This window comes from Salmo salar, chromosome 22 (genome assembly GCF_965601325.2).
Source record: "Salmo salar chromosome 22, fSalSal1, whole genome shotgun sequence".
Taxonomy (NCBI): domain Eukaryota; kingdom Metazoa; phylum Chordata; class Actinopteri; order Salmoniformes; family Salmonidae; genus Salmo; species Salmo salar.
This window is the reverse complement of record NC_138312.1, coordinates 49375001-49397785: the sequence shown is the minus strand read 5'-3', so window position 1 is coordinate 49397785 and position 22785 is coordinate 49375001. Positions and strand designations below refer to the sequence as shown.

Here is a 22785-nt window from a genome sequence, read left to right as displayed (position 1 = left end):
CTGCAGGGATGTTGGTTAGAGTATACTGCCTCATGTTGGATAGAGTATACTGCAGGGATTTTGGTTAGAGTATACTGCAGGGATGTTGGTTAGAGTATACTGCAGGGTTGTTGGTTAGAGTATACTGCCTCATGTTGGTTAGAGTATACTGCAGGGATGTTGGTTAGAGTATACTGCAGGGATGTTGGTTAGAGTATACTGTCTCATTTTGGTTAGAGTATACTGCCTCATTTTGGTTAGAGTATACTGCCTCATTTTGGTTAGAGTATACTGCCTCATGTTGGTTAGAGTATACTGCAGGGATGTTGGTTAGAGTATACTGCCTCATGTTGGTTAGAGTATACTGCAGCGATGTTGGTTAGAGTATACTGCAGGGATGTTGGTTAGAGTATACTGCAGGGATGTTGGTTAGAGTATACTGTAGGGATGTTGGTTAGAGTATACTGCAGGGATGTTGGTTAGAGTATACTGCAGGGTTGTTGGTTAGAGTATACTGTAGGGATGTTGGTTAGAGTATACTGCCTCATGTTGGTTAGAATATACTGCAGGTTTGTTGGTTAGAGTATACTGCAGGGATGTTGGTTAGAGTATACTGTAGGGATGTTGGTTAGAGTATACTGCAGGGATGTTGATTAGAGTATACTGCAGGGTTGTTGGTTAGAGTATACTGCAGGGTTGTTGGTTAGAGTATACTGCCTCATGTTGGTTAGAGTATAAGCAGGGATGTTGGTTAGAGTATACTGCCTCATGTTGGATAGAGTATACTGCAGGGATTTTGGTTAGAGTATACTGCAGGGATGTTGGTTAGAGTATACTGCAGGGTTGTTGGTTAGAGTATACTGCCTCATGTTGGTTAGAGTATACTGCAGGGATGTTGGTTAGAGTATACTGCAGGGATGTTGGTTAGAGTATACTGCCTCATTTTGGTTAGAGTATACTGCAGGGATGTTGGTTAGAGTATACTGCAGGGATGTTGGTTAGAGTATACTGTCTCATTTTGGTTAGAGTATACTGCCTCATTTTGGTTAGAGTATACTGCCTCATTTTGGTTAGAGTATACTGCCTCATTTTGGTTAGAGTATACTGCCTCATGTTGGTTAGAGTATACTGCAGCGATGTTGGTTAGAGTATACTGCAGGGATGTTGGTTAGAGTATACTGCAGGGATGTTGGTTAGAGTATACTGCAGGGATGTTGGTTAGAGTATACTGCAGGGATGTTGGTTAGAGTATACTGCAGGGTTGTTGGTTAGAGTATACTGTAGGGATGTTGGTTAGAGTATACTGCCTCATGTTGGTTAGAGTATACTGCAGGTTTGTTGGTTAGAGTATACTGCAGGGATGTCGGTTAGAGTATACTGTAGGGATGTTGGTTAGAGTATACTGCAGGGATGTTGGTTAGAGTATACTGCCTCATTTTGGTTAGAGTATACTGCAGGGATGTTGGTTAGAGTATACTGCAGGGATGTTGGTTAGAGTATACTGTCTCATTTTGGTTAGAGTATACTGCCTCATTTTGGTTAGAGTATACTGCCTCATTTTGGTTAGAGTATACTGCCTCATGTTGGTTAGAGTATACTGCAGGGATGTTGGTTAGAGTATACTGCCTCTTGTTGGTTAGAGTATACTGCAGCGATGTTGGTTAGAGTATACTGCAGGGATGTTGGTTAGAGTATACTGCAGGGATGTTGGTTAGAGTATACTGTAGGGATGTTGGTTAGAGTATACTGCAGGGATGTTGGTTAGAGTATACTGCAGGGTTGTTGGTTAGAGTATACTGTAGGGATGTTGGTTAGAGTATACTGCCTCATGTTCGTTAGAGTATACTGCAGGGATGTTGGTTAGAGTATACTGCCTCATGTTGGTTAGAGTATACTGCAGCGATGTTGGTTAGAGTATACTGCAGGGATGTTGGTTAGAATATACTGCAGGGATGTTGGTTAGAGTATACTGTAGGGATGTTGGTTAGAGTATACTGCAGGGTTGTTGGTTAGAGTATACTGTAGGGATGTTGGTTAGAGTATACTGCCTCATGTTGGTTAGAGTATACTGCAGGTTTGTTGGTTAGAGTATACTGTAGGGATGTTGGTTAGAGTATACTGCAGGGATGTTGGTTAGAGTATACTGCAGGGTTGTTGGTTAGAGTATACTGCCTCATGTTGGTTAGAGTATACTGCAGGGATGTTGGTTAGAGTATACTGCAGGGATGTTGGTTAGAGTATACTGCAGGGTTGTTGGTTAGAGTATACTGCCTCATTTTGGTTAAAGTATACTGCAGGGATGTTGGTTAGAGTATACTGCAGGGATGTTGGTTAGAGTATACTGCAGGGATGTTGGTTAGAGTATACTGCCTCATGTTGGTTAGAGTATACTGCAGGGATGTTGGTTAGAGTATACTGCAGGGATGTTGGTTAGAGTATACTGCAGGGATGTTGGTTAGAGTATACTGCAGGGTTGTTGGTTAGAGTATACTGCAGGGATGTTGGTTAGAGTATACTGCAGGGTTGTTGGTTAGAGTATACTGCAGGGTTGTTGGTTAGAGTATACTGCAGGGATGTTGGTTATAGTATACTGCAGGGATGTTGGTTAGAGTATACTGCAGGGTTGTTGGTTAGAGTATACTGCAGGGTTGTTGGTTAGAGTATACTGCAGGGTTGTTGGTTAGAGTATACTGCAGGGATGTTGGTTAGAGTATACTGCAGGGATGTTGGTTAGAGTATACTGCAGGGATGTTGGTTAGAGTATACTGCAGGGTTGTTGGTTAGAGTATACTGCAGGGATGTTGGTTAGAGTATACTGCCTCATGTTGGTTAGAGTATACTGCAGGGATGTTGGTTAGAGTATACTGCAGGGATGTTGGTTATAGTATACTGCAGGGATGTTGGTTAGAGTATACTGCCTCATGTTGGATAGAGTATACTGCAGGGATTTTGGTTAGAGTATACTGCAGGGATGTTGGTTAGAGTATACTGCAGGGTTGTTGGTTAGAGTATACTGCCTCATGTTGGTTAGAGTATACTGCAGGGATGTTGGTTAGAGTATACTGCAGGGATGTTGGTTAGAGTATACTGTCTCATTTTGGTTAGAGTATACTGCCTCATTTTGGTTAGAGTATACTGCCTCATTTTGGTTAGAGTATACTGCCTCATGTTGGTTAGAGTATACTGCAGGGATGTTGGTTAGAGTATACTGCCTCATGTTGGTTAGAGTATACTGCAGCGATGTTGGTTAGAGTATACTGCAGGGATGTTGGTTAGAGTATACTGCAGGGATGTTGGGTTAGAGTATACTGCAGGGATGTTGGTTAGAGTATACTGCAGGGTTGTTGGTTAGAGTATACTGTAGGGATGTTGGTTAGAGTATACTGCCTCATGTTGGTTAGAATATACTGCAGGTTTGTTGGTTAGAGTATACTGCAGGGATGTTGGTTAGAGTATACTGTAGGGATGTTGGTTAGAGTATACTGCAGGGATGTTGATTAGAGTATACTGCAGGGTTGTTGGTTAGAGTATACTGCAGGGATGTTGGTTAGAGTATACTGCCTCATGTTGGTTAGAGTATAAGCAGGGATGTTGGTTAGAGTATACTGCCTCATGTTGGATAGAGTATACTGCAGGGATTTTGGTTAGAGTATACTGCAGGGATGTTGGTTAGAGTATACTGCAGGGTTGTTGGTTAGAGTATACTGCCTCATGTTGGTTAGAGTATACTGCAGGGATGTTGGTTAGAGTATACTGCAGGGATGTTGGTTAGAGTATACTGCCTCATTTTGGTTAGAGTATACTGCAGGGATGTTGGTTAGAGTATACTGCAGGGATGTTGGTTAGAGTATACTGTCTCATTTTGGTTAGAGTATACTGCCTCATTTTGGTTAGAGTATACTGCCTCATTTTGGTTAGAGTATACTGCCTCATTTTGGTTAGAGTATACTGCCTCATGTTGGTTAGAGTATACTGCAGCGATGTTGGTTAGAGTATACTGCAGGGATGTTGGTTAGAGTATACTGCAGGGATGTTGGTTAGAGTATACTGCAGGGATGTTGGTTAGAGTATACTGCAGGGATGTTGGTTAGAGTATACTGCAGGGTTGTTGGTTAGAGTATACTGTAGGGATGTTGGTTAGAGTATACTGCCTCATGTTGGTTAGAGTATACTGCAGGTTTGTTGGTTAGAGTATACTGCAGGGATGTCGGTTAGAGTATACTGTAGGGATGTTGGTTAGAGTATACTGCAGGGATGTTGGTTAGAGTATACTGCCTCATTTTGGTTAGAGTATACTGCAGGGATGTTGGTTAGAGTATACTGCAGGGATGTTGGTTAGAGTATACTGTCTCATTTTGGTTAGAGTATACTGCCTCATTTTGGTTAGAGTATACTGCCTCATTTTGGTTAGAGTATACTGCCTCATGTTGGTTAGAGTATACTGCAGGGATGTTGGTTAGAGTATACTGCCTCTTGTTGGTTAGAGTATACTGCAGCGATGTTGGTTAGAGTATACTGCAGGGATGTTGGTTAGAGTATACTGCAGGGATGTTGGTTAGAGTATACTGTAGGGATGTTGGTTAGAGTATACTGCAGGGATGTTGGTTAGAGTATACTGCAGGGTTGTTGGTTAGAGTATACTGTAGGGATGTTGGTTAGAGTATACTGCCTCATGTTCGTTAGAGTATACTGCAGGGATGTTGGTTAGAGTATACTGCCTCATGTTGGTTAGAGTATACTGCAGCGATGTTGGTTAGAGTATACTGCAGGGATGTTGGTTAGAATATACTGCAGGGATGTTGGTTAGAGTATACTGTAGGGATGTTGGTTAGAGTATACTGCAGGGTTGTTGGTTAGAGTATACTGTAGGGATGTTGGTTAGAGTATACTGCCTCATGTTGGTTAGAGTATACTGCAGGTTTGTTGGTTAGAGTATACTGTAGGGATGTTGGTTAGAGTATACTGCAGGGATGTTGGTTAGAGTATACTGCAGGGTTGTTGGTTAGAGTATACTGCCTCATGTTGGTTAGAGTATACTGCAGGGATGTTGGTTAGAGTATACTGCAGGGATGTTGGTTAGAGTATACTGCAGGGTTGTTGGTTAGAGTATACTGCCTCATTTTGGTTAAAGTATACTGCAGGGATGTTGGTTAGAGTATACTGCAGGGATGTTGGTTAGAGTATACTGCAGGGATGTTGGTTAGAGTATACTGCCTCATGTTGGTTAGAGTATACTGCAGGGATGTTGGTTAGAGTATACTGGCTCATTTTGGTTTGAGTATACTGCCTCATTTTGGTTAGAGTATACTGCCTCATTTTGGTAATGGTATACTGCATCATGTTGGTTAGAGTATACTGCAGGGATGTTGTTTAGCGTATACTGTAGGGATGTTGGTTAGAGTATACTGCAGGGATGTTGGTTAGAGTATACTGCAGGGATGTTGGTTAGAGTATACTGCAGGGATGTTGGTTAGAGTATACTGTAGGGATGTTGGTTTGAGTATACTGCAGGGATGTTGGTTAGAGTATACTGCAGGGTTGTTGGTTAGAGTATACTGCCTCATGTTGGTTAGAGTATACTGCAGGGATGTGGTGGTTACGAGGGTGGGAGGTACTGCGGGAGGGAGTCGCGGGTTGGGTTAGAGTATACTGCAGGGTTGTTGGTTAGAGTATACGCCCGGGTGGGCGGGGGGGGCGCCTCATGTTGGTGGTTACGCAGGTGGAGGTACTGCAGGGATGTTGGTTAGAGTATACTGCAGGGGGGAGGTCGCCTCTGGGTTAGAGTATACTGCAGGGATGTTGGTTAGAGTATACTGCGGGGGGGCTGCCCATGTTGGTTAGAGTATACTGCAGGGATGTTGGTTAGAGTATACTGCGGGGGGGGCTGCCATTTTGGTTAGAGTATACTGCCTCATTTTGGTTAGAGTATACTAGCCTCATTTTGGTTAGAGTATACTGCCTCATGTTGGTTAGAGTATACTGCAGGGATGTTGGTTAGAGTATACTGCAGGGATGTTGGTTAGAGTATACTGCAGGGATGCTGGTTAGAGTATACTGCAGGGATGTTGGTTAGAGTATACTGCAGGGATGTTGGTTAGAGTATACTGCAGGGATGTTGGTTAGAGTATACTGCAGGGATGTTGGTTAGAGTATACTGCAGGGTTGTTGGTTAGAGTATACTGCAGGGATGTTGGTTAGAGTATACTGCAGGGATGTTGGTTAGAGTATACTGCAGGGTTGTTGGTTAGAGTATACTGCAGGGATGTTGGTTATAGTATACTGCAGGGATGTTGGTTAGAGTATACTGCAGGGTTGTTGGTTAGAGTATACTGCAGGGTTGTTGGTTAGAGTATACTGCAGGGTTGTTGGTTAGAGTATACTGCCGGGTCATGTTGGTTAGAGTATACTGCAGGGATGTTGGTTAGAGTATACTGCAGGGATGTTGGTTAGAGTATACTGCAGGGATGTTGGTTAGAGTATACTGCAGGGATGTTGGTTAGAGTATACTGCAGGGATGTTGGTTAGAGTATACTGCCTCATGTTGGTTAGAGTATACTGCAGGGATGTTGGTTAGAGTATACTGCCCAGGGGGCGCATCATGTTGGTTAGAGTATACTGCAGGGATGTTGGTTAGAGTATACTGCAGGGATGCTGGTTAGAGTATACTGCAGGGATGTTGGTTAGAGTATACTGCAGGGATGTTGGTTAGAGTATACTGCAGGGATGTTGGTTAGAGTATACTGCAGGGATGTTGGTTAGAGTATACTGCAGGGTTGGTGGTTAGAGTATACTGCAGGGTTGTTGGTTAGAGTATACTGCAGGGATGTTGGTTAGAGTATACTGCCTCATGTTGGTTAGAGTATACTGCAGGGATGTTGGTTAGAGTATACTGCAGGGATGTTGGTTAGAGTATACTGTCTCATTTTGGTTAGAGTATACTGCCTCATTTTGGTTAGAGTATACTGCCTCATTTTGGTTAGAGTATACTGCCTCACGTTGGTTAGAGTATACTGCAGGGATGTTGGTTAGAGTATACTGCCTCATGTTGGTTAGAGTATACTGCAGCGATGTTGGTTAGAGTATACTGCAGGGATGTTGGTTAGAGTATACTGCAGGGATGTTGGTTAGAGTATACTGTAGGGATGTTGGTTAGAGTATACTGCAGGGATGTTGGTTAGAGTATACTGCAGGGTTGTTGGTTAGAGTATACTGTAGGGATGTTGGTTAGAGTATACTGCCTCATGTTGGTTAGAATATACTGCAGGTTTGTTGGTTAGAGTATACTGCAGGGATGTTGGTTAGAGTATACTGTAGGGATGTTGGTTAGAGTATACTGCAGGGATGTTGATTAGAGTATACTGCAGGGTTGTTGGTTAGAGTATACTGCAGGGTTGTTGGTTAGAGTATACTGCCTCATGTTGGTTAGAGTATAAGCAGGGATGTTGGTTAGAGTATACTGCCTCATGTTGGATAGAGTATACTGCAGGGATTTTGGTTAGAGTATACTGCAGGGATGTTGGTTAGAGTATACTGCAGGGTTGTTGGTTAGAGTATACTGCCTCATGTTGGTTAGAGTATACTGCAGGGATGTTGGTTAGAGTATACTGCAGGGATGTTGGTTAGAGTATACTGCCTCATTTTGGTTAGAGTATACTGCAGGGATGTTGGTTAGAGTATACTGCAGGGATGTTGGTTAGAGTATACTGTCTCATTTTGGTTAGAGTATACTGCCTCATTTTGGTTAGAGTATACTGCCTCATTTTGGTTAGAGTATACTGCCTCATGTTGGTTAGAGTATACTGCAGGGATGTTGGTTAGAGTATACTGCCTCATGTTGGTTAGAGTATACTGCAGCGATGTTGGTTAGAGTATACTGCAGGGATGTTGGTTAGAGTATACTGCAGGGATGTTGGTTAGAGTATACTGCAGGGATGTTGGTTAGAGTATACTGCAGGGATGTTGGTTAGAGTATACTGCAGGGTTGTTGGTTAGAGTATACTGTAGGGATGTTGGTTAGAGTATACTGCCTCATGTTGGTTAGAGTATACTGCAGGTTTGTTGGTTAGAGTATACTGCAGGGATGTCGGTTAGAGTATACTGTAGGGATGTTGGTTAGAGTATACTGCAGGGATGTTGGTTAGAGTATACTGCAGGGTTGTTGGTTAGAGTATACTGCAGGGTTGTTGGTTAGAGTATACTGCCTCATGTTGGTTAGAGTATACTGCAGGGATGTTGGTTAGAGTATACTGCAGGGATGTTGGTTAGAGTATACTGCAGGGTTGTTGGTTAGAGTATACTGCCTCATTTTGGTTAGAGTATACTGCAGGGATGTTGGTTAGAGTATACTGCAGGGATGTTGGTTAGAGTATACTGCAGGGATGTTGGTTAGATTATACTGCCTCATGTTGGTTAGAGTATACTGCAGGGATGTTGGTTAGAGTATACTGCCTCATGTTGGTTAGAGTATACTGCATCATGTTGGTTAGAGTATACTGCAGGGATGTTGGTTAGAGTATACTGCAGGGATGCTGGTTAGAGTATACTGCAGGGATGCTGGTTAGAGTATACTGCAGGGATGTTGGTTAGAGTATACTGCAGGGATGTTGGTTAGAGTATACTGCAGGGATGTTGGTTAGAGTATACTGCAGGGTTGGTGGTTAGAGTATACTGCAGGGTTGTTGGTTAGAGTATACTGCAGGGATGTTGGTTAGAGTATACTGCCTCATGTTGGTTAGAGTATACTGCAGCGATGTTGGTTAGAGTATACTGCAGGGATGTTGGTTAGAGTATACTGCAGGGATGTTGGTTAGAGTATACTGCAGGGATGTTGGTTAGAGTATACTGCAGGGATGTTGGTTAGAGTATACTGCAGGGTTGTTGGTTAGAGTATACTGTAGGGATGTTGGTTAGAGTATACTGCCTCATGTTGGTTAGAGTATACTGCAGGTTTGTTGGTTAGAGTATACTGCAGGGATGTTGGTTAGAGTATACTGTAGGGATGTTGGTTAGAGTATACTGCAGGGATGTTGGTTAGAGTATACTGCAGGGTTGTTGGTTAGAGTATACTGCAGGGTTGTTGGTTAGAGTATACTGCCTCATGTTGGTTAGAGTATACTGCAGGGATGTTGGTTAGAGTATACTGCAGGGATGTTGGTTAGAGTATACTGCAGGGTTGTTGGTTAGAGTATACTGCCTCATTTTGGTTAGAGTATACTGCAGGGATGTTGGTTAGAGTATACTGCAGGGATGTTGGTTAGAGTATACTGCAGGGATGTTGGTTAGAGTATACTGCCTCATGTTGGTTAGAGTATACTGCAGGGATGTTGGTTAGAGTATACTGCCTCATTTTGGTTAGAGTATACTGCCTCATTTTGGTTAGAGTATACTGCCTCATTTTGGTTAGAGTATACTGCCTCATTTTGGTTAGAGTATACTGCATCATGTTGGTTAGAGTATACTGCAGGGATGTTGGTTAGAGTATACTGCAGGGATGCTGGTTAGAGTATACTGCAGGGATGCTGGTTAGAGTATACTGCAGGGATGTTGGTTAGAGTATACTGCAGGGATGTTGGTTAGAGTATACTGCAGGGATGTTGGTTAGAGTATACTGCAGGGATGTTGGTTAGAGTATACTGCAGGGTTGTTGGTTAGAGTATACTGCAGGGATGTTGGTTATAGTATACTGCAGGGATGTTGGTTAGAGTATACTGCAGGGTTGTTGGTTAGAGTATACTGCAGGGTTGTTGGTTAGAGTATACTGCAGGGTTGTTGGTTAGAGTATACTGCAGGGATGTTGGTTAAAGTATACTGCAGGGATGTTGGTTAGAGTATACTGCAGGGATGTTGGTTAGAGTATACTGCAGGGATGTTGGTTTGAGTATACTGCAGGGTTGTTGGTTAGAGTATACTGCCTCATGTTGGTTAGAGTATACTGCAGGGATGTTGCTTAGAGTATACTGCAGGGATGTTGGTTATAGTATACTGCAGGGATGTTGGTTAGAGTATACTGCCTCATGTTGGATAGAGTATACTGCAGGGATTTTGGTTAGAGTATACTGCAGGGATGTTGGTTAGAGTATACTGCAGGGTTGTTGGTTAGAGTATACTGCCTCATGTTGGTTAGAGTATACTGCAGGGATGTTGGTTAGAGTATACTGCGGGGGGGCTGCCCATGTTGGTTAGAGTATACTGCAGGGATGTTGGTTAGAGTATACTGCAGGGATGTTGGTTAGAGTATACTGTCTCATTTTGGTTAGAGTATACTGCCTCATTTTGGTTAGAGTATACTGCCTCATTTTGGTTAGAGTATACTGCCTCATTTTGGTTAGAGTATACTGCCTCATGTTGGTTAGAGTATACTGCAGGGATGTTGGTTAGAGTATACTGCCTCATGTTGGTTAGAGTATACTGCATCGATGTTGGTTAGAGTATACTGCAGGGATGTTGGTTAGAGTATACTGCAGGGATGTTGGTTAGAGTATACTGTAGGGATGTTGGTTAGAGTATACTGCAGGGATGTTGGTTAGAGTATACTGCAGGGTTGTTGGTTAGAGTATACTGTGGGGATGTTGGTTAGAGTATACTGCCTCATGTTGGTTAGAGTATACTGCAGGTTTGTTGGTTAGAGTATACTGTAGGGATGTTGGTTAGAGTATACTGCAGGGATGTTGGTTAGAGTATACTGCAGGGTTGTTGGTTAGAGTATACTGCCTCATGTTGGTTAGAGTATACTGCAGGGATGTTGGTTAGAGTATACTGCAGGGATGTTGGTTAGAGTATACTGCAGGGTTGTTGGTTAGAGTATACTGCCTCATTTTGGTTAGAGTATACTGCAGGGATGTTGGTTAGAATATACTGCAGGGAGGTTGGTTAGAGTATACTGCAGGGATGTTGGTTAGAGTATACTGCCTCATGTTGGTTAGAGTATACTGCAGGGATGTTGGTTAGAGTATACTGCCTCATTTTGGTTAGAGTATACTGCCTCATTTTGGTTAGAGTATACTGCCTCATTTTGGTTAGAGTATACTGCCTCATTTTGGTTAGAGTATACTGCATCATGTTGGTTAGAGTATACTGCAGGGATGTTGGTTAGAGTATACTGCAGGGATGCTGGTTAGAGTATACTGCAGGGATGTTGGTTAGAGTATACTGCAGGGATGTTGGTTAGAGTATACTGCAGGGATGTTGGTTAGAGTATACTGCAGGGATGTTGGTTAGAGTATACTGCAGGGTTGTTGGTTAGAGTATACTGCAGGGATGTTGGTTAGAGTATACTGCAGGGATGTTGGTTAGAGTATACTGCAGGGTTGTTGGTTAGAGTATACTGCAGGGATGTTGGTTATAGTATACTGCAGGGATGTTGGTTTAGAGTATACTGCAGGGTTGTTGGTTAGAGTATACTGCAAGGTTGTTGGTTAGAGTATACTGCAGGGTTGTTGGTTAGAGTATACTGCAGGGATGTTGGTTAGAGTATACTGCAGGGTTGTTGGTGATAGTATACTGCAGGGATGTTGGTTAGAGTATACTGCCTCATGTTGGTTAGAGTATACTGCAGGGATGTTGGTTAGAGTATACTGCAGGGATGTTGGTTATAGTATACTGCAGGGATGTTGGTTAGAGTATACTGCCTCATGTTGGTTAGAGTATACTGCAGGGATGTTGGTTAGAGTATACTGCAGGGTTGTTGGTTAGAGTATACTGCCTCATGTTGGTTAGAGTATACTGCAGGGATGTTGGTTAGAGTATACTGCAGGGATGTTGGTTAGAGTATACTGCAGGGATGTTGGTTAGAGTATACTGCCTCATGTTGGTTAGAGTATACTGCAGGGATGTTGGTTAGAGTATACTGCAGGGATGTTGGTTAGAGTATACTGTCTCATTTTGTTTAGAGTATACTGCCTCATTTTGGTTAGAGTATACTGCCTCATTTTGGTTAGAGTATACTGCAGGGATGTTGGTTAGAGTATACTGCAGGGTTGTTGGTTAGAGTATACTGCCTCATTTTGGTTAGAGTATACTGCAGGGACATTGGTTAGAGTATACTGCAGGAATGTTGGTTAGAGTATACTGCAGGGATGTTGGTTAGAGTATACTGCCTCATGTTGGTTAGAGTATACTGCAGGGATGTTGGTTAGAGTATACTGCCTCATTTTGGTTAGAGTATACTGCCTCATTTTGGTTAGAGTATACTGCCTCATTTTGGTTAGAGTATACTGCCTCATTTTGGTTAGAGTATACTGCATCATGTTGGTTAGAGTATACTGCAGGGATGCTGGTTAGAGTATACTGCAGGGATGCTGGTTAGAGTATACTGCAGGGATGTTGGGTAGAGTATACTGCAGGGATGTTGGTTAGAGTATACTGCAGGGATGTTGGTTAGAGTATACTGCAGGGATGTTGTTTAGAGTATACTGCAGGGTTGTTGGTTAGAGTATACTGCAGGGATGTTGGTTATAGTATACTGCAGGGATTTTGGTTAGAGTATACTGCAGGGTTGTTGGTTAGAGTATACTGCAGGGTTGTTGGTTAGAGTATACTGCAGGGTTGTTGGTTAGAGTATACTGCAGGGATGTTGGTTAAAGTATACTGCAGGGATGTTGGTTAGAGTATACTGCAGGGATGTTGGTTAGAGTATACTGCAGGGATGTTGGTTATAGTATACTGCAGGGCTGTTGGTTAGAGTATACTGCCTCATGTTGGATAGAGTATACTGCAGGGATTTTGGTTAGAGTATACTGCAGGGATGTTGGTTAGAGTATACTGCAGGGTTGTTGTTTAGAGTATACTGCCTCATGTTGGTTAGAGTATACTGCAGGGATGTTGGTTAGAGTATACTGCAGGGATGTTGGTTAGAGTATACTGCCTCATGTTGGTTAGAGTATACTGCAGGGATGTTGGTTAGAGTATACTGCCTCATGTTGGTTAGAGTATACTGCAGCGATGTTGGTTAGAGTATACTGCAGGGATGTTGGTTAGAGTATACTGCAGGGATGTTGGTTAGAGTATACTGTAGGGATGTTGGTTAGAGTATACTGCAGGGATGTTGGTTAGAGTATACTGTAGGGATGTTGGTTAGAGTATACTGCAGGGATGTTGGTTAGAGTATACTGCAGGGTTGTTGGTTAGAGTATACTGTAGGGATGTTGGTTAGAGTATACTGCCTCATGTTGGTTAGAGTATACTGCAGGTTTGTTGGTTAGAGTATACTGTAGGGATGTTGGTTAGAGTATACTGCAGGGATGTTGGTTAGAGTATACTGCAGGGTTGTTGGTTAGAGTATACTGCCTCATGTTTGTTAGAGTATACTGCAGGGATGTTGGTTAGAGTATACTGCCTCATTTTGGTTAGAGTATACTGCAGGGATGTTGGTTAGAATATACTGCAGGGAGGTTGGTTAGAGTATACTGCAGGGATGTTGGTTAGAGTATACTGCCTCATGTTGGTTAGAGTATACTGCAGGGATGTTGGTTAGAGTATACTGCCTCATTTTGGTTAGAGTATACTGCCTCATTTTGTTTAGAGTATACTGCCTCATTTTGGTTAGAGTATACTGCATCATGTTGGTTAGAGTATACTGCAGGGATGTTGGTTAGAGTATACTGCAGGGATGCTGGTTAGAGTATACTGCAGGGATGTTGGTTAGAGTATACTGCAGGGATGTTGGTTAGAGTATACTGCAGGGATGTTGGTTAGAGTATACTGCAGGGATGTTGGTTAGAGTATACTGCAGGGTTGTTGGTTAGAGTATACTGCAGGGATGTTGGTTAGAGTATACTGCAGGGATGTTGGTTAGAGTATACTGCAGGGTTGTTGGTTAGAGTATACTGCAGGGATGTTGGTTATAGTATACTGCAGGGATGTTGGTTTAGAGTATACTGCAGGGTTGTTGGTTAGAGTATACTGCAGGGTTGTTGGTTAGAGTATACTGCAGGGTTGTTGGTTAGAGTATACTGCAGGGTTGTTGGTTAGAGTATACTGCAGTGATGTTGGTTAGAGTATACTGCAGGGATGTTGGTTAGAGTATACTGCAGGGTTGTTGGTTATAGTATACTGCAGGGATGTTGGTTAGAGTATACTGCCTCATGTTGGTTAGAGTATACTGCAGGGATGTTGGTTAGAGTATACTGCAGGGATGTTGGTTATAGTATACTGCAGGGATGTTGGTTAGAGTATACTGCCTCATGTTGGTTAGAGTATACTGCAGGGATGTTGGTTAGAGTATACTGCAGGGATGTTGGTTAGAGTATACTGCAGGGTTGTTGGTTAGAGTATACTGCCTCATGTTGGTTAGAGTATACTGCAGGGATGTTGGTTAGAGTATACTGCAGGGATGTTGGTTAGAGTATACTGCAGGGATGTTGGTTAGAGTATACTGCAGGGATGTTGGTTAGAGTATACTGCAGGGATGTTGGTTAGAGTATACTGCAGGGATGTTGGTTAGAGTATACTGCAGGGATGTTGGTTAGAGTATACTGCCTCATTTTGGTTAGAGTATACTGCCTCATTTTGGTTAGAGTATACTGCCTCATGTTGGTTAGAGTATACTGCAGGGATGTTGGTTAGAGTATACTGCCTCATGTTGGTTAGAGTATACTGCAGCGATGTTGGTTAGAGTATACTGCAGGGAATTCTCTGTGTAGTCCAGACTAAGGTAGCTACACTACTATAGTTCTAACATCACTAACTCTGAAGGACATAGAAGAACCCCATCCTGCACGTTGTCTATCAGTGTGGTGAAGTCATTCACCAGAGGAAAATAGCTGTAATATTAAAATCTTGACAATACTCCGTCATTTACGGCATAATATAAAATCGTCAAAGATAACAACGCTGAGTGACCCACCCTCTCTCTCTCTCTCTCTCTCTCTCTCTCTCTCTCTCTCTCTCTCTCTCTCTCTCTCTCTCGCTGAGACACCTATAGCAGCTTGAGTTCCCCACCTCCTCCAAACGCTTAGCTATCCTCTTCTACCTCTCATGTAGCTTACAGAAGCTCTGGTACTGAGCTTAGAGAAAAAAGAGAGGAGAGAGGAAGGCTTCTGGGGCGAGGGGATATGAGAGAGGGGGGAGGGAGAGAGAGAGAGAGAGACAAATAAAAATAGAGACGAATAGAGAGAGGAAAGCTTCTTGGTTAGAGGGGATATTTGAGAGAAAATGATCAAAAGAGAGAATGAAGGAGAAAGAAAGAGATACTATGCCCCACGGTGTGATGACAGGCTAACTCTGTCTGCTCTAATGTCTTCCAGATGGGGTCCTATTTCGGCTACGCAGTGGCAGCCACCGACATCAACAACGATGGGTAAGTGAGTTAGCGGATGGAGAGAAGGGGAGAAAGAAGAGAGAGAGAGAGAGAGAGAGAGAGAGAGAGAGACTAAGTGAGCATAGAGAAGGCAGGTATGACAAGACTTGGACAGACAGACAGACTTGGACAGGCAGCTTGAGGGAGGGAGGGAGGGAGGGAGGGAGGGAGGGAGGGAGGGAGGGAGGGAGGGAGGGAGGGAGAGAGAGAGATGCAGGGTTGGAAAGAGAGGTGAAATACAGTATTTCCGAAGTTCTCATGGTCATGCATTTCCTCACTCTCTCATGAGTCATACAAATTCCCTGTCATACAGTAGCTACTCCCACACTTCCGGTTCTCCATTGGCCACTCTCACATCCACTCTCCTATTAGAATGATAGTGAGGAGACTCAGGAAGACTCACCATAGAGGGATAGGACACTCTCCTATTAGAATGATAGTCAGGAGACTCAGGAAGACTCACCATAGAGGGATAGGACACTCTCCTATTAGAATGATAGTGAGGAGACTCAGGAAGACTCACCATAGAGGGATAGGACACTCTCCTATTAGAATGATAGTGAGGAGACTCAGGAAGACTCACCATAGAGGGATAGGACACTCTCCTATTAGAATGATAGTGAGGAGACTCAGGAAGACTCACCATAGAGGGATAGGACACTCTCCTATTAGAATGATAGTGAGGAGACTCAGGAAGACTCACCATAGAGGGATAGGACACTCTCCTATTAGAATGATAGTGAGGAGACTCAGGAAGACTCACCATAGAGGGATAGGACACTCTCCTATTAGAATGATAGTGAGGAGACTCAGGAAGACTCACCATAGAGGGATAGGACACTCTCCTATTAGAATGATAGTGAGGAGACTCAGGAAGACTCACCATAGAGGGATAGGACACTCTCCTATTAGAATGATAGTGAGGAGACTCAGGAAGACTCATCATAGAGGGATAGGACACTCTCCTATTAGAATGATAGTGAGGAGACTCAGGAAGACTCACCATAGAGGGATACAATGTAAATCTCCAACATCATCCTTCACACCTACTACACTAATAAACATCAACTTTAGAGGCCTTGGATTGGACCTAAAGTAATCTTACCCTCCCCCCACCCCCCTCTCCCCGGCCTTAGTCTGGATGACCTGGTGGTGGGCGCTCCCATGTTCATGCAGAGGGGGTCTGATGGACTGCGTTGGGAGGAGGTGGGCCGTGTCTATGTGTACCTACAGCGGCGTCCCTTGTTGTTTGAGCCCAGCCTGCCCCCCTTGGGGGGTAGCCAGGCCTTCGGGAGGTTCGGCAGCTCCCTGGCCCCGCTGGGAGACCTCAACCAGGACGGCTTCAACGGTGAGCACCTCTGGAAAAGCTTGGGTCATATTCATTAAGGAACACTGTAGCAAAACATTTCGCAAAGGAAAACAAAAATGATAATTTGTTATTGGACAAGTTAAGGTAGTCCCTCCCTTTTTTTTGGTCAGTTTTTCCCCCGTTTGGTGTCTACGGGGTTATTATCTTTCATGCAAGAACATAACTAAACTCAGGCCAGAGGGGGTGGGGATTAGCCATTATGAGGTGGCATAACTTTGTTGATTATCTGTTGATTATCTTAGATATTGCAATTGGCTGTCCCTTTGGAGGAGACGACCAACAGGGATTGGTCCTCATCTATAACGGGCATGCCAGTGGGCTGAAGGACACGCCCACTCAGGCTCTAGCTGGCCAATGGGCCACTGGCACCTTTCCTGCCAGTTTCGGCTATGCCCTCCGCGGAGAGAAAGATCTGGACCAGAATGGGTACCCAGGTAAAATTCTTGAGTCCAATTGTTCAGTTTGTTTTTAATTGTTTTTCCTTTTACAATTTCTTATTACTGTTTAATATTGGTGTCATCTTTGTACAGATCTCATCGTAGGTGCTTTTGGGGCTGACAAGGCTGTTCTGTACAGGTATGTGCTCTCACCAGAACTTGATTGGCTCATTGTGCTTGCAAATAAGCTAGCTGACCAATTACAGCCCTTTATTTGTATTTTATTTGTTCCATTAAATATGTACCTCAATCTGAAAACATTGTTTTATATGTGACCTTTATGTAATTTGAATTATAATTTTGTATTGGAATCAAAGCTTTTAATCGAGGTAATCACGTCTTCCAATTGGTTGGTATTTTTCTATCAGGGCTCGGCCTATTGTCAATGCCAGTGCTTCTCTTACTGTGCAACCTACCATGATCAACTCAGAGGAGAAGAGTTGTATGGTGTCCAATGGGAACGAGACTATCTCTGTGTCTTGGTACGTTGATACATATCTTTTCCTTTTCAAAAGAATCTAATTGGTTGAAACACTGCTGATATTCCATCAATTAACTGAGGCAGCTAGATCTTTGTGATGTATTAGACAGACAGACAGACAGACAGACAGACAGACAGACAGACAGACAGACAGACAGACAGACAGACAGACAGACAGACAGACAGACAGACAGACAGACAGACAGACAGACAGACAGACAGACATCAACAGGGAGAGTGTATTTGTATTTATTATGGATCCCCATTAGTTCCTGCCAAGGCAGCAGCTACTCTTCCTGGGATCCAGCAAAATGAAGGCAGTTATACAATTTTAAAAACATTACAATACATTCACAGATTTCACAACACACATGTCAAATGTACTGTAGTCTAAAGCTGTCATGTTTCTGGCCACCAGGTTTATTGAGTAGGAGGTTTCTATAGCCTCATTCAGACCAACCTTGCTAAGAGGGATACTGTCTTCAGCAACAATATCAATTCAAATAGATGTGAATGTGTTCAAGCATTGACCCAACACTGAGTCCAAGACATATTATATAGTACATTTTCCACTCTTAAACCATGTCAATGGACAAAATGTCTGGCATTCACCACTTGAGAATGTCAAATGACACCATGTTTGACAAGCTTGTCCAGTCTCCGGTCCAGTATGAGTGTTTGAGGACAGTCTATATTCTGAGCCCAAGCAAAGGGAACACTTCACCACTTTTAGTCTCACTGAAATTCCAGCCTAGTGGCTGTTATCTTGATATCTGCTGTTAGTACAGCACACGTTGCTTGTTGTTTGTGTCTTCTTGATTACCGCTTAGGTTGCTGGGAGCCTTGGGAAGGCTGAGGGAGTAGTAGAGGTGGGGTGCGGTGGACAGTGGAAAGGGTGGAGCGGGTTGCCATTCACTTTGAATGACATGTTATTTGGAACATCGGCCTAGGACACAGCATGCATGAGATGACACACCCACACACACATTTACCATTGCGCAGGCAGATGACCATTGACCACACACATACACACACGTGCACAGATGTCAGCACATGGATTCTGTATATGCATACACTCACTCTAAAATAATCAAACGCACACACATTTTTTTACCTCCCCTTGTAAAGTTTGAGCAATTTGTTTTAAAGGGGGATAGGTTGATCTGGGCTTCAGTTCTGTACAAAGACTGAATGCATTTACATTCAGTGGGTTAGCAAGTAGCCTGTTCCCAGATCTGTTTGTGCTCTTCCCCACTCCATTGTCATTGTCATGCCAAACATGATCATACCACAAGGATTTGGCAAGACACAGAAACAGACTGGCAACCAGGCTATTTAGCATGAGACTTGTGAGAGATTTCTTACATAAAACATTTTTGTGACCAAATGTTTATTTATAAATTTTTTCGTTGGCGGAGGTTATATACTGTTATATACCACCGAATGTTTTAGAGCTCTACATGGATTTACTTAATACATGTAAATACTGTCTCTCTGTCTTCACTCTCTTCAGTGTCAACCTCAGTTTCTGCCTCTCGGCCAATGGGAAGCACCTCCCTGCTAATCTAGGTGAGCCCAGTGTTTTCGGTTTTGTCTACAAGGGATACAGCTTTTGTCAAAACGGACTTTTCGTAGCAGGTTTAGGGGAACTTACAGAGCACGTTAGGAGAATTAGCTTAGCAGGTTAGGAGAATTAGGTTAAGGTTAGGAAAAGGGTTAGGGTTAGCTAAAATGTAAAAAAATTAACTTTTGACGTCAATTTGACAAAAGCTGTATCCCATCTAGACATGACTAGTGTTTTCTTTTGTAAGGACTCCACACAGCTGTTCCTTATTATCTTCCTTGGTGTGGCCGCAAATATGCCTGAACTCACTGTGGTCAATTTAGCAGTTAAGATTAAGATGAAAGGGCAATCGAGTAAGTACAGGGGAAACATTGCAAGGTTTGTGTTTGTGTGCGTGTGCGTGTGTTTATGTGTGTGGGTGTGTGATTGTGTTTGTGTCTGCACTTAGGAATGGGTATTTGCAAGTGTGTGTGTGTGTGTGTGTGTGTGTGTGTGTGTGTGTGTGTGTGTGTGTGTGTGTGTGTGTGTGTGTGTGTGTGTATTGTGTTAGTGTATGCACAGTAACAGTGTATGTAATTGCTTTAGTTAGCCAGCAGCATACCACCCAGCATCCCACTCCTGCATCCCACTGCTGGCTTGGCTCTGATGCTAAGCAGGGTTGGTCCTGGTCAGTCCCTGGATGGGAAACCAGATGCTGCTGGAAGTGGTGTTGGAGGGCCAGTAGGAGGCACTCTTTTCTCTGTATATCCCAGGGCATTGCCCTGTGTAGGGTGCTGTCTTTCAGATGGGATGTTAAACGGGTGTCCTGACTCTCTATGATCACTAACGATCCTATGCCACTTATCGTAAGAGTAGGGGTGTTAACCCTGGTGTCCTGGCTAAATTCCCAATCTGGCCCTCATACCATCACAGTCACCAACCATAAATTCCGGACTATAAGCCGCAACTTTTTTCCCAGGCTTTGAACGTCGCGGCTTAAACAATGACGCGGCTAATATATGGATTTTTCCCGCTTTCACATTCTGTGACGTGCTCAGTTTTTTTGGCGGCATGAAGCTTTCATTAGACCAATGAAATTGCCGAATGGGTTAAGGTCAAACAACTATTTTTGTTTACTGTTTAGATTAAATCGAGCGCTCTCAAACTTCCCATCATTCTGATTACGGTAGTCATTTTGTCACCCTGATTCCTGGGGGTACAACAAAGTATTTGCAGCCACTCGACATCAGTGTAAATCGTGCATTTAAGGTGGCGCTCCGTGTTCAGCGGGAGGCTTGGATGACAAGTGGGGAGAAATCCTTCACTAAAACGGGCCGCATGCGAAGAGCAACTTATGGTCAAGTCTGCCAGTGGGTCCTGACAGCGTGGCGCATTGTCAAAAAATCCACTATCATCAACGGGTTTCGAAAGGCTGGACTGCTGCATGTTGAAGAGGGCTCAGCGGGGGATTTGCCTCCGGATGAAAGTGACGAGAGCGACAATGAAAACGATCCAATATCGGATGAAGCAATTCTGAGGCTATTCAACTCCGACACCGAAGGAGATGGTTTCAGTGCACAGGAGAAGGAAGATGGTGACCAATGACTTTCTTGGTAGGCTACTGTTTATTGCTAATTTTACATTTTTTGTTACAAGCCGTGTTTCGTTAAAGCCTATTTATTTTTGTTACAAGCCGTGGTTCGTTAAAGCCTATTTATTTTTGTTACAAGCTGTGTTTCGTTAAAGCCTGTGTAAAGTTAATTTGTTTCAATGTACCGGTAGGCACCTGCGGCTTATAGACATGTGCGGCTTATTTATGTTCAAAATAATAATTTTTAAAAGATTCAGTGGGTGCGGCTTATATTCAGGTGCGCTTAATAGTCCGGAAATTACGGTAATCATCCCCAGCTTCCAATTAGCTCAGTCATCCCCCCTCCTCTTCCCTGCAACTATTCCCCAGGTTGTTGCTGTAAATGAGAATGTGTTCTCACTCAACTTACCTGGTTAAATAAACAGTATGTTATAAGGGGTTTGTTTTTGTGACATGTTGTGTGTGTATGTGTTGTGCAGTTTTTATGGTGGAGGTGCAGTTGGACCATCTGGAGCAGAAACAGAGAGAGTCATCAGAGAGGAGAACTCTGTTCCTAGACAGCCAACAGCCCAGCCTGCTGGAGACCATCACCATGGCCAACGGAGGACCAACGTGTCACGACACCCGCATCTACCTGCGCGTTAGTCACTTCAAACTTCAAACACTCAGAGAGATGTTGCTGTTAAACTGCAGAGCTTATAATGCATGCTTGTCATGAGCATGTTTGACCCCTTTTAATAATGTCTAATAATCATCTCATAATGATAGACTAAATAACAATCATTTGAAATGCTGATTGATACATAAAGAGACTTATAAGCCTTGTTATAATTTTAAAGACTCAGTCATGCTTATAACAAGTTATAAAGCATTATACCTGCCGGCTTTAAGTAAAGTGTTACCGAGTTATTCAAAGACATGTTGAGAAAATCCCAGATTATAAAAACAACATTGATCCAATGAACTGTGGGTCTTCCCGACCAATCTCTCTGGACCTAAAGTTTGCACTAAAATGTTGGCTAGTTTCTTGGAATCCAGCCTTCAAAACACCAGTAACTTGAAACAGGCTGAAACATTTAATGCTACTTTTTACAGTTAATCTGTTTTTGATTATACACTGCTCAAAAAAATTAAGGGAACACTTAAACAACACAATGTAACTCCAAGTCAATCACACTTCTGTGAAATCAAACTGTCCACTTAGGAAGCAACACTGATTGACAATACATTTCACATGCTGTTGTGCAAATGGAATAGACAACAGATGGAAATGATAGGCAATTAGCAAGACACCCCCAATAAAGGACTGGTTCTACAGGTGGGGACCACAGACCACTTCTCAGTTCCTATACTTCCTGGCTGATGTTTTGGTCACTTTTGAATGCTGGCGGTGCTTTCACTCTAGTGGTAGAATGAGACGGAGTCTACAACCCACACAAGTGGCTCAGGTAGTGCAGCTCATCCAGGATGGCACATCAATGCGAGCTGTGTCAAGAAGGTTTGCTGTGTCTGTCAGCGTAGTGTCCAGAGCATGGAGGCGCTACCAGGAGACAGGCCAGTACATCAGGAGACGTGGAGGAGGCCGTAGAAGGGGAACAACCCAGCAGCAGGACCGCTACCTCCGCCTTTGTGCAAGGAGGAGCAGGAGAAGCACTGCCAGAGCCCTGCAAAATGACCTCCAGCAGGCCACAAATGTGCATGTGTCTGCTCAAACGGTCAGAAACAGACTCCATGAGGGTGGTATGAGGGCCCGACGTCCACAGGTGGGGGTTGTGCTTACAGCCCAACACCGTGCAGGACGTTTGACATTTGCCAGAGAACACCAAGATTGGCAGGTTCACACTGAGCACGTGACAGACGTGACAGAGTCTGGAGACGCCGTGGAGAACGTTCTGCTGCCTGCAACATCCTCCAGCATGACCGGTTTGGTGGTGGGTCAGTCATGGTGTGGGGTGGCATTTCTTTGGGGGGCCGCACAGCCCTCCATGTGCTCGCCAGAGGTAGCCTGACTGCCATTAGGTACCGAGATGAGATCCTCAGACCCCTTGTGAGACCATATGCTGGTGCGGTTGGCCCTGGGTTCCTCCTAA

At 43.6% G+C, this 22785-nt stretch overlaps 1 protein-coding gene across 1 annotated transcript in view; it reads left to right on the top strand.

Annotated features, from left to right (window-relative positions):
* The window catches only part of LOC106583616 (integrin alpha-5), an 83471-nt gene that overhangs the window by 39086 nt on the left and 21600 nt on the right, over nt 1-22785 (top strand). Inside the window, exons 11-17 of the mRNA XM_014168000.3 lie at nt 15222-15274; nt 16411-16622; nt 16886-17077; nt 17174-17219; nt 17449-17562; nt 19075-19130; nt 21175-21335. Coding sequence (XP_014023475.3) covers nt 15222-15274; nt 16411-16622; nt 16886-17077; nt 17174-17219; nt 17449-17562; nt 19075-19130; nt 21175-21335 — 834 coding nt within the window. The remainder of the gene's footprint in view (nt 1-15221; nt 15275-16410; nt 16623-16885; nt 17078-17173; nt 17220-17448; nt 17563-19074; nt 19131-21174; nt 21336-22785) is intronic.